Source organism: Amphiura filiformis, chromosome 8, assembly GCF_039555335.1.
Source record: "Amphiura filiformis chromosome 8, Afil_fr2py, whole genome shotgun sequence".
In the NCBI taxonomy this organism is placed as follows: domain Eukaryota; kingdom Metazoa; phylum Echinodermata; class Ophiuroidea; order Amphilepidida; family Amphiuridae; genus Amphiura; species Amphiura filiformis.
Genome location: NC_092635.1, coordinates 40,195,277 through 40,213,239, shown reverse-complemented (window position 1 = coordinate 40,213,239; position 17,963 = coordinate 40,195,277). Strand labels below are relative to the sequence as shown.

The window sequence follows — 17,963 nt, the reverse complement described above, 5'->3', positions numbered from 1 at the left end:
ATGTTGAACTTATTTGAATGCATTTTATGTATATATAAAATTATATTAAATAAAGACACGTGTAAAAACAGTATTTTAACTATATCGCGCGCAATATCATGAATATTTCCACCATGCATGGGAGCTCAAGCTTCGTGGTAAATTTATTGATTATTTTGATTTATTTTGTGCTAAAGAACTTTTCAATGTTTAGGAAAACACATTTTGTGTACACCATTCCTAACTCTTACATAAAATGTTTAGCTAGAATACATCAGGGGTGGTTTAAGGAAGTTTTACTAAAGCTAGTGGAATTTGAAGGCGTCAGCACATGCACGGTTGGTGTCAATAACCAAATATAAGGCGCAATACCCAGTGATACCAATGTTAACAACTTTAAAATAGTAAAATTTCTTTGGAACCAATCCCGCTAAAAAACTTATTCCATTACATTGAATCTAGAAGCACATCTTAGTTCAAGAAGTGCGTTTTATGGGGCGATAGGTCGAGGGAAAGGGTCCCACACACATTCTGTCTTCATCACCTGCATCATGTACACCAGTAGGCTGCATGCTTGCAATAGTTTACATCAGATACTAGTAAAACACTCTTTTCTTTCCTAAAAGCTATCAAATAACCTAAATTGGAAGGAAAAATAATGCTATCTTTTATGCTTTAGCTCGTTCAACTGATCGTATTACGTGTTAGGAGCCAATAGGGTAATGAGAGCGCATATGCGATGTGGATTTTAATGAATAGCTCGGGTGCAGCTTCGTGCAAACTTTCAAAGCAATACGACTACTGTTTGATGTAACGCTGGTATGGAGCTCAGCGACTGCCGAACAAGTGTGGTTTTGATCGAATTTGATACATGGTTCGACTTAAAATTCTCTTTCAGTCTTTGCTTGTAAAAATATTTTGACGAGAAAAGCACCAGATGAATTACCAATTTTAATTTCGACAGTGTTTAAGTCAGATGTTTTCAATAATCTCAATGATAAACCCCGGTGATGATCTTACGACATTTCAAATGTGAATTCGTGCCATTACACATCACGTGACATCACATCATTATAAATTTACCCGTTTGGAAGAATTTAAGAATTATTTGAATTACCTTGGCAAGGGAAACCTCTTTAAAATAAATTACCATTCTTTTTTAATCGTAAACGTTACAATTTTGGATGTAAATGTTGCACCACAAAAGTATGTCTTATTCGACAAGATATTCAGAACAATTGGTACGGTGAGATGGGCAGGAATCAAAATGAATTGCTGATGATCAATCTTGAAAGCGATCGAGGAGTGACTTCCATCTGAAGGGTCACCATTGATATGAGCCCACCTAAGGATAATTAACTAGATAGTGTGTCAAAAGTGGTTCAGTTTATCACGTTTATGTGCCATCTTTCAATGTAAGGTATTACAGAGAATTATGTCAGACAAATTTGAACTTGAAGTAGCCTATATTCTCGAAGAACTTCTGTGATACAACTTACCCTAGACTCCAATGTGGCATTGTATTTCATGACGTAATGAAGTAATTCTAAGGTATATTTTAAATGCATAAATAATAAATAAGATTTTAAGCATGTTAAGGGCACGTTTTAACATTCGATTTTAAGGCACGTTTTAACATTCTAGCCTGCAAAAACATTTTTCAATGTTTGGGAAAAAACATTTGTCATGTTTGTGTATACATCTGTACGCACTTCCAACTCCTAAAATGTAAGATTTTCCTTGTTTGGGTTTAATCAGAAATTTGTGCAAAACATGGGTAATGAACACGCACATTTGTGGAAAGAATTGATACATTTTACAAAATGCTTATTTCGTTATTTCGCAAGATGTTCTTCGTTCTGAATTTTGAGCTGTTGTCTCAATTACGAGGTTCTTTGTTCGTATCGCTTTGTATCGGTAATTGCGTATAAATTATTATAATTTGTTTACTTGTTTTGCCAAAAATAGGCTTATGTTGGTATTAAAGTAGCAATCCAGGTTTTTAAGCGTTGCTACAGATTCAAACGATGTAACCTAATTCCGTGTTATAATCAATGTAAATTTATTAAGCTTATCCCGAACATTTATGCAAATGCATTTCCGAGATTTTACAAATTCGCACTACAAGAATATACTACATTCAAGGTAGGTTCATTTTCATCCCAAATTTTAGATGTGTTTTTTGAACATATATTTTATTCGAAGATAAAATTACATTAATTGAATCATATATTGGGCTTTTATCTAATTAGCGTTACTGTTTTTAACCTGCATGCATGTAAATATTTTCGCGCAGATGGCTACGATGGCTCGCATTAAGACGATTTTAAACATTATCAGGCAGGGGATGATGACGGAATATGGTATAGAAACACTTTCATCTCGACACCATTGTTTCAAAAGATAAATTAATAAATGTATCATTTTACATGCCGATCCAGTTACACTTGCAGATAGGCCTACTATACATCAGCAACATTGGCCCATGTAAAATGACTGCAACCTACTTATCCGACATGTTAAAGTTGAATATTGTATACTGTATCTAACAATTTCAGTCATTAAATTTGGATTTCTAAATAAAGAGGTCACAAAGTCCCATTTTGCGAGACAAAATGATAAATTGAAGATGTCTTGCCGTCTTATTCGTTTCTGCAACATTCCAACATGTTTAAAACTATGTCATTTCTAAAGCAAATAAATAAGGGAGACTGCTTCATAAGTAAAAACAGACCGTGTTTCCTTTGCATTACAATTAATGACTTACCACAAACTGGTCCAGATAAGTTGGGTAAAACATGTACAAATGCAGATATAGTAAAGTCCAAATATTTCCATCTTGAATCGGTTTTCTTTCAACCGTGATATCCTGTGAGAATTTTGTCAAGATATTGGCCTGGTGGTCCTCACTCGACGCGTGCGTCCTCTTTCCGACAACTAGCTAACAATTTTCCAACACTCATTCATGCGTGAATCACAATTACTGATTCCCTCGTTCCATGCCACGGACATGCGTACTAACTTTTTAATTCGAGCTTCACTTTATAACCAATTGGAAGTCCGTCAAGTTGGAGCCGAGCTTGACTCAAGTATAGAAAATAGTTAAACGCAATTTTGGGTTAGTATGCACGCGGTAACCTCCTCAGTTTAAGCAACTTTATGAAACAGTGAATACAACCAGTTCAATAGATTGATGTTTGGGGTAATTTTGTTGTCGGATGTATTCAGTTAACATTTCGGGAAATAGTTTTGAATGAAAAGAGGTTTGCTTTGTCTGATTACTCTATTCGTTTGCGTGGAGTCGTGTAATTTTGAAATGTTGATTGTGACTGAGACTAGTTACTAGTCTCAGATTGTGATAAGTATAGAAAACCGACACAACTGACGACAAGATTGACCGAAGTTGAAGAAAATTATAAACAATTCTGAAATAAAATATTGCTCACCCATGATCTTTCATTGTATATCACTCATTCCTGTGTATATTTTATTATAGTTTCATGCACAAGGAAGATGGACAATCTTGGGCATAAACCAAAATCTTGACATAAATCCAAAAATCCAAAACTTGTTCAGAATTAATCTTTTTGGTTACGAATATCAAGTTAACTATCTACTGAAGCAACTTTCATTGGAAATAATTCACGACCAATTACAAAATAATTCCCTAATTGATCTATATAGTAGAATTTATCCAAAATACTTAAGGGCTGGGGTATGAACGTTTGGACAGTATTTATTTTGGGACATTAGAGCACATCAGACATATCGAATTGCATTCTGAATACGAAGAATGTCATTCTGATATCAAATAATTTTGATTTTTGAAATTCGCAATTTGATACATTTTATGGCAAATCATTAAAATTGATATTTTTGATATTTAACAGTACTTGAAGTAAACTTTATAAATCTGATGATTTATACTTAAAGTGTATGTGTAGGTGGGATGAAAAGCCGACGATCAATTGAAAATTTTGACCTTTCGTATTGAAGATATGGATTTTTTTCCAAAACACCAAAAAAATTAGGTCTTTTGGGGAAAAAATCCATATCTTCAATATGAAAGGTCAAAATTTTCAATTGACCGTCGGCTTTTCCTCCCTATATACACTTTAAGAATATATCATTAGATTTATATAATTTACTTCGAGGACTGTTATATATCAAAAATTTTTTATAATTTGTCATAAAATTTGTATTATATTGTGATTTTCAAAAAAATGAAAATTATTTGATATCAGAAAGACATGCTTCGTATTCAGAATGCACTGATGTGCTCTCATGTCCCACAAAAAATACTGTCGAAACACAATAAACGCTTTCATTTTGGATCCCTTAAGGGATCTAAAATGAGCGTTTATTGTGTTTCGACAGTATTTTTTGTCGGACATGAGAGCACCTCAGACCTATCGAATTGCATTCTGAATACGAAGCATGTCTTTCTGATATCAAATAATTTTCATTTTTTGAAAATCACAATATAATACAAATTTTATGACAAATTATAAAAAATTGATATTTTTCACATTTTTGATATATAACAGTCCTCGAAGTAAATTATATAAATCTAATGATATATTCTTAAAGTGTATGTAGCAGGGAGGAAATGCCGACGGTCAATTGAAAATTTTGACCTTTCATATTGAAGATATGGATTTTTTCCCAAAAAGACCTAATTTTTTTTTTGGTGTTTTAGGAAAAAATCCATATCTTCAATACGAAAGGTCAAAATTTTCAATTGATCGTCGGCTTTTCATCCCACCTACATACACATTAAGTATAAATCATCAGATTTGTTAAGTTTACTTCGAGTACTGTTAAATATAAAAAATATCAATTTTTAATGATTTGCCATAAAATGTGTATTAAATTGCGAATTTCCAAAAACCAAAATTATTTGATATCAGAATGACTTTCTTCGTATTCAGAATGCAATTCGATATGTCTCATGTGCTCTAATGTCCCAAAATAAATACTGTCCAAACGTTCATACCCCAGCCCTTAATCATATTAATGGCAAAAACGTGAGGTTTTACAACTTTCTTGATATTGAATGATTTAATTCAAAATAATTGATAAACCAATTAGGGGTCCGGGTCGCCATTAAAAAGGATTTGGCTATTCCAGTTGAAATCATAATAGGCCTATATGGTGTATGGCTTTCAACTGCAATAGCCCATTAGGGTTAGGGTCAACTCCGGTCCGGTTGAAAACCCCAGAATTAAAAAAAAACACTGATTTTGACATTTCATCTCTGAAAGACCCCTTAAATTGCTCATTCCTCTCAGTGGCGTAGATTTCTTTTCAACATTTGGGGGGATGAGGAGATAGAGAAAATCTAGTCTTTTGGTACAAAGGTGCGCTTCTCGTACGAAAAAATTGCAATTTTAAAGCTAAAATATTCAAATATGACGTAAAGTTTGCGCGAAGTGCGCTAAAACGTGCTATTTGTTAACCTAACATATTCAAATGTGCTATTAATGTGGCCAAAACACATGATACGCGGTACGCGGCGTCACGCGGCGTCAACATAGAGGGACGATTGTTTGAACCACCCCTTATCAAAATATGGGTGTGGGGCCGGGTATCCTCCGGATTGCAGCCGAATGAAAATTATGAATGAATCACTTCGGATTTACGCCTATGTTAGACGATTTTAAACCAGAGAAGTATTGAATTCCCTTGATTTTGACCATTCGCAGTTCCAGAGTACCCACTTTCACCGGCACGCTGTCCACTCCCAAAGACCCACTATATCTCCAATTCCTGGAGAAACATACCATACCCACCAAAAATTGATGATGTGCCCCGGGCTTTAGCTTTAGATTTAGCTTTAACCGTTCCGCAATATAAACTTTATTTTTTCCGAATGCCGACGATTAATTGCACCAAGTTTGTATAAAGCAAAGTGAACACTTAAATTATGCACTGCATTATCATTGACTAAACACTGTGTAAAATGATGCATACAAAAGTGAAAATGCTTGTACATGTAGCATGAATCTTGTAGCTCAAAATGTCGTCCAGGGAAAGCGCTATGATAAAAGAATCAGTGGAAACCGTTTCTGCCGGGCATTTTTCCGTTGGCCGTTAATTTTCTATGTGCATGAAAACCAGAGAAATGATTAATAATTATTAATCATGTTAATAAAAGGTGAGGAAGTGAGGATGATGTTGTTGTTCGTGCCATCCTCCTAACGACCAGGTTGTGGTAATGCACGAATTTAATTTTCGTAAGGTTTACAGCAGAGCAGAGGAGTGGCCAGTGCCATCTCATGCATCCCTCGGCTACAAACGCACCTTTTGTCGTGTCAACAGAGGGCGGTGAGTAAGGCAAGAAGTAAGCAAACTATCAACCTGAATGTTGCTATCTTCTGTAGATTTCACGAAAATACGGCCGATGAGGTTTAGCCACTTGGAAATAAGTCTTGGAACGCTTGCATGTAAATAACGGAAAATTGTCACCCCGTTTCCCCCATGCAATGTTGAGAAATGCCAATGTCTTCAGCGGTTTCCCAATGTGTCCAACATTAATTGAGGGGAGGGGGAAGGGTAAAGCATTGTTGAGAGATGTCATGTTTGTTCCCAAGCACAATATACGTCATTTCCATGATCATTAGAAATTCTGCACGGAATTTACGGCACATGATGCACTTATGGTCCATTGCAAGCCCGATTCGACCTTTGTGGCATTAAACCCAGTTAACAGGAAATTAATCCAGTAAATCGATTCAATAAAGCAAATAAGCTCATGCATTCGATCACTAACGGCAACCAGCTTCGGTCGATTACCCCAGCTGCAGCGTGTGTAAACTCTAATTTGCATAGAGGCTGTACGTGAAATTATTGATTGGCTCCAAACAAAGGATTTGAACCGGTGCACGTAATCATGGCGCAGTGCAGTCCATCAAATGTTGTCATCAACCTATTTGATCGCAGTGCATTGTTATGTGTGTGAGACGAACTGTCGCGGTTGATTGCAATCAAACAAACGATGTCTTATGTATTACTTTGTTCCGTGATGAAAATCGTGATGTTTTATTTAATCACTCTCGAAAAATGTATTTCTTTTGTAGGCCTATTACTTTGTTTTGTGATGAAAATCGTGATGTTTTATTTCATCACGCTTTAAAACAAACGATTTCTTATGTATTACTCTGTTTCGTGATGAAAACCGTGATGTTTTATTTCATCATAACGCTCTAAAACAAACGATTTCTTATGCATTATATTTGTTTTGTGATGAAAATCGTGATGTTTTATTTCATCACGCTCTAAACAATAATTATAGTTACATGCATTTCAAGAAACAAATCTTATTAAAACGGTAGGCCCTATGTTGTTTAGAAAAAATGTAGAAAGTGATGATGATGATGATGTCGATGATGATGATGATGATGATGATGATGATGATGATGATGATGATGATGATGATGATGATGATGTCTCCAAAAGTGTCCCGGTTTTTTTTTTCTTGCCCTAAATCGTGCGTATCTATTAATAAGGCACTTCAATAATCAATAATCAGTCCCGTGACGGCCTCCACTAACTAGCTACTAACTTGGGTTATGGGCCCTGATTTTCATGTTCACTGTCACTTACTCATCAGCGAAGTACGACCCTTTGTCAATTACCTACAGTACCAAATTTCGGCATACTATTTAACAAACTCATCATGATGATCGAACAGAGAGTACTTTAAATGTAGCTTGTACCGTTTTCGTGTGGCATTCTTCAGAAGTGAGCGGTCCGTTTACCAAAATTTTCGGTCAAATCTCCATTCAATTAACACGGGATTTGGCTAGCTATGCTTTGCCCTCACTCACTGTTTTACCAAAGTACGAATATTTCTGAACATCTAACCTAGCTGTAATTTTAGGTCATGTTAGAGAAATATATTTGCTAGAAGTTTTTGAGAGTACTTTTAATATTGGCCGGTTATTTTTCACACATTGACGTTAACTAGGCAAATGCCTATCCTTTTAACGTGGCACGATTTGTAGAGGTCACAGCTCAATGGTGAGAGCACTGTGTATTGTGTATAGGAAAACGGACAGTAACTGCAGTATGAGAGTGTGCCAAGCGTTCCAAGTACTTATTTCCAAGATTGTAGGTATTGATTGACAGTACACCAATATATTGGTAATTCTTTAAATTTTTGTTTTATTCTTCATCTCAAGTATAGGCCAGTATGTTAGTCAGTGGCTATCTTTTTTATTGTAACTATTCTATTTATCAAAACAGTGTTCTGCAATTACTTTTTGAAAGAGGGGATGACATGAAGAATTCTTTATAAGTACAAACTGGTCTTTTATTCACTCAAACCTTAAGATAATTATTAAGCTCCAATATTATAAATCTTTATTTCGTGCTTTATGATCTGCGCATACTAATAGGCCCACTGCTGCTGACAGTATGAAGCTCCAACTCGTAATCTTGGATACTTCGTCTCTTTCTGGACAGACATCCTTCTTTGCAGCGAGTATCGGGGATGGCGGCATCACAGGTCAGCAACTGACAGTGTAAATAGATCTGAAGATTTAAGAGAAATTGATAAGAAAAATAAGCGAAACGGAATTTATAATAAGTATAATATTAAAGGCCCATTCAGTGATCTCAGCGAAGGTGTTAAAATGTGTATAAATTGCTTATGGAAAATATTACCCTGTTTTGCCAAATAAAACAGAGCTAAAGCCTAAGTCCTAATTCTTTATAGTTAGTTCTAACTGGCAATACTTGTAACAGTCAAATTTTAATAGTTGGCAAATGATTGGAAATAAGGGTAAAAAAACCATGCAGTTTTAGCAGGGCGTAGCCAGCTTTTTTTGGGTGGGGGGATAAAATTTTCGAGGGAAAAGACAAAACAAAATTCCGGTATTATTTTTTAGAGTAATATGTGAAAGTCTTCGAGCTTCCAAAAAGAACTTTATTAGGACAATGTGCGCCCGCAGCTCGCAAGAATGTGGTATTTTACACTATGTTGGCCCATGATTGGGGTGAACTTTGGATGGAAACAGGCTCCTTACCTCTTTTCTTATACTTTTCTTTTACTTTTCCTTCCCGATTTTCTCTTTCAATTTTGCCCCCTCTATCCTCGATCTTTACAATAAACAGAGGGCAGTATTATACTTAAATAATTAAATTAATACTGCCCTCTGTTGGCGACAATGTACGTTATAATATAATGATGGGTCGTTATTCTTTGATACCAAATTAGCGAACCAAAATTACTTCGATTAAGAGTTACAGTGTATGCGCAGTGCCTCGACCGCAACTTGAATATTGTACTTAAGGAAGACATGACCGTAATCTCCTACACAACATGCACAAGGAGTGTGAATTTTAAATAGGATTACCTGAATATGTCATTGCAGAAGTATGTTGTACATACGAAAGACCTGAATGGGTGGCTCCATTTGAAATCTACACCCCCTGCGTGGGCGATTAAGGACACTTATGATCTTCCATAGGGGGTGTATATAATAATGAGCTTGTATGGATGTCAACTAGAATAGCCCATTAGTACCGGCCATGACTATTGTGATCTTACCGTTGGGTCTCCGTCTGGGAAAATGAAGGTAGCAAAGGAGAACCTCTGTGAAGACAGTGGAGCACTGTAGTAAACGACGGAGTCATCTTTGGCACACCTGGAATAAAAAAAACCATTTTGTTATTTGCAGTGTGACTGTAACCAGTGGCGGCGCCAGAGGGGCACGGGGGGGGGGGGAGAATTCCCCAGTCAGAAGAACTCTTTCCCCCAGTTGCACTCACACAGTAAAAAACCCAAAATTAAACGAAAATTGCCACTTTTTACCATGTTTACGGAAATTTTGAGCAAATTTTCTTCCCCCTTTTCTCTCCTCTTTCGTCTTTTACCTAATACTGTTTCTTCCTCTCATTTTTCCCTGCCTTTCTTTTCTTCTCCTCTCTTGTCCATCCTTTGAAAGTTAGAGAAACTAAAATACCAAGACTGAACATGTCATACATACCCACTTGATATCAAGAAACGCATGTCTGTATCATCTGGATCGGACGAATCAGTTGCCCAACAAGCATCAATGAGTAGATCGAGATTCGTATTCGTAGCTACTCGTGCTTCTACGAACACATCTGCTCCAACCTCTGCCTGAAGTGGAAAGTCGTCCGGCCCGTATGGGGCACCGTAACCGGAATCGGGGTAGAAATCCATGTCGAACGTGAAATTGCCGTATCCGACTTGCGTGAACTGGACGTTGTCGGCAAGCGGGCTACTGACAGCGTCGGCCTGAAGATGTCGGGCAAGTCGGCACTCAAGACCTCCATCGAGTTGAGGATTTTCGGGATCAATTCCGTAAATGACACGATTACGGTATACTACATGGTCGTTGGTTTCCTGTTGGTGATCAAAATAATAGGCAATGATATCAATATTTTGAAGGCTGCAATGATGGGTGTCAATAATTACGATTATGAATTATATTTTGGGTGTCAAAGATATATAGTAAAAACATTTTAAACAAAATTCTTGGAACATTTTTCTTTATAATATGCAATTTTCGCCAAGACTTCGGAATAGGCCTAATTAACTGCATGCCGCCATCCAAAGATTAGGATTAGGTTTCAGAGTTAGGTTTAGGTTTTTGGATTAGGATTAGCAATTGGATTAAGAGATTAGGTTTAACAGTTTAGGGCTAGGATAATGTTGGCGGCTGCAACGGCTAAAGTTACTACCAAGTTCCATAGATCCAAATTGAGAACCTGTTTTTATTTTCCTCAAAGTTGTAGTAATTGCCTTTCCAAACAATCCTGCTAAAGAGTAAAACTTCCCGTAAAAATAAAACCATACCTCCATTGTGGTTCCACACTCATTATAGTCTGTAGTGACGGCAATAAGACTAGTTCCGTTACCATAGGCGTATCCCACACAGCTAGTGTTTGTAAGGGTAACCTCACTGGGATCAGGTACAGATGGAAACAACGCATCCTTGTTGAACACCACTGTCATCGAGGTTGCGTCACACATCAGTTCCAAACCTATGTTACAATAATAAAACATTTAGGACACTCAGATATGTCTACTATTTCAGCTGTATGTTTTTAGTACAATGTTAGACATGTTAGATACTTATATTTGTCCGACCGACCACATTGCTAACATGGGACGTTGTTCTCCAGATGACAGAACAACCAGAATTATGTACTGCTGAAGTTTGCTCTTTGGACTGGTACAAGTGAGATCTTAGGGTTTGAAATTGCCACCCTTCAGCTATTCGAAAATTGAACCTGAAATTGCCCAAAGGGTAATGGAAATACCCTGGGAGAAAAACTTATGCACCCACTCAGGATCTTCAAACAATACTCTTCAGCAAAAAAAAGTATCTAAAACCGAAATCATATTTAGTCAGCTGCCTGACTATTATCCTCTTAGAAGTATTACCCTTTATTTACTAATACCAGGTGTTTAAGATAGCTGTCTTCTCACCAGTATATCTCACTAGTCCGTCGAGAGGTTTGAACAAAAACATGGTCCTATTACGTCATATGTGATGCGATCAAGCAAAATCAGTCGGAACTCGGAAATATTACATTTTCAGTTTCTTATATGATAGTAAAAAGCATTTACAAATCTTGATTTTGCAGAAACCCCCATTAAAATTGAACAACCAGTTCCAAAGATATGAGCAATTAAAGAGTTTCCCAAACAACATGAAACAAAAGGGGATATTTCCTTTGTATGGCTATATCTCAAAATCAATATTTCCGAGTTCCGACTGATTTTGCTTGATCGCATCACATATTAGCATTTAAAATACTGTTTTTTCACCAATATCAGTACAGCAGGTCATTTTAGCCCCCCCCTCCTTAGGAGGGTCAAAAAATGTAAGGCCCCCCTTTTTGCATCAGGCCCCAAACAAGTGTTTGTGAACGGACCCTTACTGGTACCGAAACATAACCTTTCACTAAACTAACTACCGTACCGTAGTTTATAATAACATTTTGAAAACATTTTTAAAATACCGTATTGTTGTAGTGTTTTTTCATACGTTTCAACGTTATTAAAACGTTTTTACCTAAACCAAAACCCAAAATATAACTTATTTAAAACGTTTTTAAAACGTTTTTGTGTTTGCTGGGTAGACGAAGACGACAGTAAAAAACAACCATGATCTTATATATATATACATAGAATAACATGCTTAGTCTGTCACGTACTTACCAAGTACTGGATTTGGTGTGGCATATGGCTTAGTTGGAGGAACTGTTGACATTGGTGGAGTGGTAGCTAACGGCTCGTCACCTATTCATAGGAACAAATCAGTGATGTGCAAAATTGTGATACAAAATAACTAAATTGACGTTATTGAGTTGTGTTAAATAGAGAATCGAAACAGGCCACATTAGTTTATAGGAAATTATTTCAGAGAGAAGTTGTTTGAGATGAAGCTCTTCTTCATATGGGAAAATATGTGGTTAATTACGCTGGCCTTTAATGTTGAAAAGCGTTGAAGAGCAATTTGTTGACCCATTTTCTCACAATTCAGAACTTTATACCGCACTTTTCAACTTTTGCGCAACCTAATGCCTATGACTGTTGTTACTTACTTGCAGTATATGTCAAGGAGAAGCCAGTCAGTGTTTCTATATCATCACTGGTGAATTGAAACCACATCTGACCACTGCCGATATCAACAGGCAAAGGATATGTAATACCGGTAATTACGCCAAGGTAGTTGTCTAGATCAGGAGTAGTACCCAAACCATAGTAGAGGAAATCATAGCCTGGCTCAATCTGGACATCTTGGAATTCAATTCGTATAGACAGCCCTGTGGTGTCTATGATGTAATTACAGGTAGTGCTTACTGGGTAATTGGAAGGATAGTTTGGACTCGTCAAAGTACCCGTGTAGCTAGTGTAGGTTTCATCACAACCTGAAACGAATGGTCAAATGGTAAGAAAATGATTTTGCGAAAGTCATTACACATCTTAAAGAAAATGAATGTAAATCACAGTCCTGGAATCGAACCTGCGTTACTCTTCGCATCTGAGTAGTAGCAAGGTACAATTTAGTTTGTGCTTCAGCGATTGATTGTAATCTATTCGTTTGCGTGGAGTCGTGTAATTTTGAAATGTTGATTGTGACTGAGACTAGTTACTAGTCTCAGATTGTGATAAGTATAGAAAACCGACACAACTGACGACAAGATTGACCGAAGTTGAAGAAAATTATAAACAATTCTGAAATAAAATATTGCTCACCCATGATCTTTCATTGTATATCACTCATTCCTGTGTATATTTTATTATAGTTTCATGCACAAGGAAGATGGACAATCTTGGGCATAAACCAAAATCTTGACATAAATCCAAAAATCCAAAACTTGTTCAGAATTAATCTTTTTGGTTACGAATATCAAGTTAACTATCTACTGAAGCAACTTTCATTGGAAATAATTCACGACCAATTACAAAATAATTCCCTAATTGATCTATATAGTAGAATTTATCCAAAATACTTAAGGGCTGGGGTATGAACGTTTGGACAGTATTTATTTTGGGACATTAGAGCACATCAGACATATCGAATTGCATTCTGAATACGAAGAATGTCATTCTGATATCAAATAATTTTGATTTTTGAAATTCGCAATTTGATACACATTTTATGGCAAATCATTAAAATTGATATTTTTGATATTTAACAGTACTTGAAGTAAACTTTATAAATCTGATGATTTATACTTAAAGTGTATGTAGGTGGGATGAAAAGCCGACGATCAATTGAAAATTTTGACCTTTCGTATTGAAGATATGGATTTTTTTCCAAAACACCAAAAAAAATTAGGTCTTTTGGGGAAAAAATCCATATCTTCAATATGAAAGGTCAAAATTTTCAATTGACCGTCGGCTTTCCTCCTGCTATATACACTTTAAGAATATATCATTAGATTTATATAATTTACTTCGAGGACTGTTATATATCAAAAAATTTTATAATTTGTCATAAAATTTGTATTATATTGTGATTTAAAAAATTAAAATTATTTGATATCAGAAAGACATGCTTCGTATTCAGAATGCGATTCGATAGGTCTGAGGTGCTCTCATGTCCCACAAAAAATACTGTCGAAACGCAATAAACGCTCATTTTGGATCCCTTAAGGGATCTAAAATGAGCGTTTATTATGTTTCGACAGTATTTTTGTCGGACATGAGCACCTCAGACCTATCGAATTGCATTCTGAATACGAAGCATGTCTTTCTGATATCAAATAATTTTCATTTTTGAAAATCACAATATAATACAAATTTTATGACAAATTATAAAAATTGATATTTTTCACATTTTTGATATATAACAGTCCTCGAAGTAAATTATATAAATCTAATGATATATTCTTAAAGTGTATGTAGCAGGAGGAAATGCCGACGGTCAATTGAAAATTTTGACCTTTCATATTGAAGATATGGATTTTTTTCCCAAAAGACCTAATTTTTTTTGGTGTTTTAGGAAAAAAATCCATATCTTCAATACGAAAGGTCAAAATTTTCAATTGATCGTCGGCTTTTTATCCCACCTACATACACATTAAGTATAAATCATCAGATTTGTTAAGTTTACTTCGAGTACTGTTAAATATAAAAAATATCAATTTTTAATGATTTGCCATAAAATGTGTATTAAATTGCGAATTTCCAAAAATCAAAATTATTTGATATCAGAATGACTTTCTTCGTATTCAGAATGCAATTCGATATGTCTCATGTGCTCTAATGTCCCAAAATAAATACTGTCCAAACGTTCATACCCCAGCCCTTAATCATATTAATGGCAAAAACGTGAGGTTTTACAACTTTCTTGATATTGAATGATTTAATTCAAAATAATTGATAAACCAATTAGGGGTCCGGGTCGCCATTAAAAAGGATTTGGCTATTCCAGTTGAAATCATAATAGGCCTATATGGTGTATGGCTTTCAACTGCAATAGCCCATTAGGGTTAGGGTCAACTCCGGTCCGGTTGAAAACCCCAGAATTAAAAAAACACTGATTTTGACATTTCATCTCTGAAAGACCCTTAAATTGCTCATTCCTCTCAGTGGCGTAGATTTCTTTTCAACATTTGGGGGATGAGGAGATAGAAAAATCTAGTCTTTTGGTACAAAGGTGCGCTTCTCGTACGAAAAAATTGCAATTTTAAAGCTAAAATATTCAAATATGACGTAAAGTTTGCGCGAAGTGCGCTAAAACGTGCTATTTGTTAACCTAACATATTCAAATGTGCTATTAATGTGGCCAAAACACATGATACGCGGTACGCGGCGTCACGCGGCGTCAACATAGAGGGGACGATTGTTTGAACCACCCCCTTATCAAAATATGGGTGTGGGGGCCGGGGTATCCCTCCGGATTGCAGCCGAATGAAAATTATGAATGAATCACTTCGGATTTACGCCTATGTTAGACGATTTTAAACCAGAGAAGTATTGAATTCCCTTGATTTTGACCATTCGCAGTTCCAGAGTACCCACTTTCACCGGCACGCTGTCCACTCCCAAAGACCCACTATATCTCCAATTCCTGGAGAAACATACCATACCCACCAAAAATTGATGATGTGCCCCGGGCTTTAGCTTTAGATTTAGCTTTAACCGTTCCGCAATATAAACTTTATTTTTTCCGAATGCCGACGATTAATTGCACCAAGTTTGTATAAAGCAAAGTGAACACTTAAATTATGCACTGCATTATCATTGACTAAACACTGTGTAAAATGATGCATACAAAAGTGAAAATGCTTGTACATGTAGCATGAATCTTGTAGCTCAAAATGTCGTCCAGGGAAAGCGCTATGATAAAAGAATCAGTGGAAACCGTTTCTGCCGGGCATTTTTCCGTTGGCCGTTAATTTTCTATGTGCATGAAAACCAGAGAAAATGATTAATAATTATTAATCATGTTAATAAAAGGTGAGGAAGTGAGGATGATGTTGTTGTTCGTGCCATCCTCCTAACGACCAGGTTGTGGTAATGCACGAATTTAATTTTCGTAAGGTTTACAGCAGAGCAGAGGAGTGGCCAGTGCCATCTCATGCATCCCTCGGCTACAAACGCACCTTTTGTCGTGTCAACAGAGGGCGGTGAGTAAGGCAAGAAGTAAGCAAACTATCAACCTGAATGTTGCTATCTTCTGTAGATTTCACGAAAATACGGCCGATGAGGTTTAGCCACTTGGAAATAAGTCTTGGAACGCTTGCATGTAAATAACGGAAAATTGTCACCCCGTTTCCCCCATGCAATGTTGAGAAATGCCAATGTCTTCAGCGGTTTCCCAATGTGTCCAACATTAATTGAGGGGAGGGGGAAGGGTAAATCATTGTTGAGAGATGTCATGTTTGTTCCCAAGCACAATATACGTCATTTCCATGATCATTAGAAATTCTGCACGGAATTTACGGCACATGATGCACTTATGGTCCATTGCAAGCCCGATTCGACCTTTGTGGCATTAAACCCAGTTAACAGGAAATTAATCCAGTAAATCGATTCAATAAAGCAAATAAGCTCATGCATTCGATCACTAACGGCAACCAGCTTCGGTCGATTACCCCAGCTGCAGCGTGTGTAAACTCTAATTTGCATAGAGGCTGTACGTGAAATTATTGATTGGCTCCAAACAAAGGATTTGAACCGGTGCACGTAATCATGGCGCAGTGCAGTCCATCAAATGTTGTCATCAACCTATTTGATCGCAGTGCATTGTTATGTGTGTGAGACGAACTGTCGCGGTTGATTGCAATCAAACAAACGATGTCTTATGTATTACTTTGTTCCGTGATGAAAATCGTGATGTTTTATTTAATCACTCTCGAAAAATGTATTTCTTTTGTAGGCCTATTACTTTGTTTTGTGATGAAAATCGTGATGTTTTATTTCATCACGCTTTAAAACAAACGATTTCTTATGTATTACTCTGTTTCGTGATGAAAACCGTGATGTTTTATTTCATCATAACGCTCTAAAACAAACGATTTCTTATGCATTATATTTGTTTTGTGATGAAAATCGTGATGTTTTATTTCATCACGCTCTAAACAATAATTATAGTTACATGCATTTCAAGAAACAAATCTTATTAAAACGGTAGGCCCTATGTTGTTTAGAAAAAATGTAGAAAGTGATGATGATGATGATGTCGATGATGATGATGATGATGATGATGATGATGATGATGATGATGATGATGATGATGATGATGATGTCTCCAAAAGTGTCCCGGTTTTTTTTTCTTGCCCTAAATCGTGCGTATCTATTAATAAGGCACTTCAATAATCAATAATCAGTCCCGTGACGGCCTCCACTAACTAGCTACTAACTTGGGTTATGGGCCCTGATTTTCATGTTCACTGTCACTTACTCATCAGCGAAGTACGACCCTTTGTCAATTACCTACAGTACCAAATTTCGGCATACTATTTAACAAACTCATCATGATGATCGAACAGAGAGTACTTTAAATGTAGCTTGTACCGTTTTCGTGTGGCATTCTTCAGAAGTGAGCGGTCCGTTTACCAAAATTTTCGGTCAAATCTCCATTCAATTAACACGGGATTTGGCTAGCTATGCTTTGCCCTCACTCACTGTTTTACCAAAGTACGAATATTTCTGAACATCTAACCCAGCTGTAATTTTAGGTCATGTTAGAGAAATATATTTGCTAGCAGTTTTGAGAGTACTTTTAATATTGGCCGGTTATTTTTCACACATTGACGTTAACTAGGCAAATGCCTATCCTTTTAACGTGGCACGATTTGTAGAGGTCACAGCTCAATGGTGAGAGCACTGTGTATTGTGTATAGGAAAACGGACAGTAACTGCAGTATGAGAGTGTGCCAAGCGTTCCAAGTACTTATTTCCAAGATTGTAGGTATTGATTGACAGTACACCAATATATTGGTAATTCTTTAAATTTTTGTTTTATTCTTCATCTCAAGTATAGGCC

At 36.3% G+C, this 17,963-nt stretch overlaps 2 protein-coding genes across 2 annotated transcripts in view; both read right to left on the bottom strand.

The window, feature by feature from the left end:
- The window catches only part of LOC140159023 (protein Wnt-7b-like), a 61,992-nt gene extending 59,023 nt beyond the window's left edge, over nt 1-2,969 (bottom strand). The window contains exon 1 of the mRNA XM_072182345.1: nt 2,747-2,969. Coding sequence (XP_072038446.1) covers nt 2,747-2,817 — 71 coding nt within the window. The 5' untranslated portion in view covers nt 2,818-2,969. The remainder of the gene's footprint in view (nt 1-2,746) is intronic.
- A 5,386-nt stretch (nt 2,970-8,355) lies between these two features.
- On the bottom strand, nt 8,356-13,223 carry LOC140159530 (scavenger receptor cysteine-rich domain-containing protein DMBT1-like). The gene is made up of 7 exons (XM_072183020.1): nt 13,220-13,223; nt 12,565-12,891; nt 12,179-12,259; nt 10,808-10,995; nt 9,972-10,354; nt 9,533-9,629; nt 8,356-8,514 (listed from the first exon to the last, which is right to left on the bottom strand). The coding sequence occupies exons 1-7, from the start codon at nt 13,221-13,223 to the stop codon at nt 8,356-8,358; spliced, it is 1,239 nt and encodes a 412-aa protein (XP_072039121.1).
- Nucleotides 13,224-17,963: the final 4,740 nt, after the last annotated feature.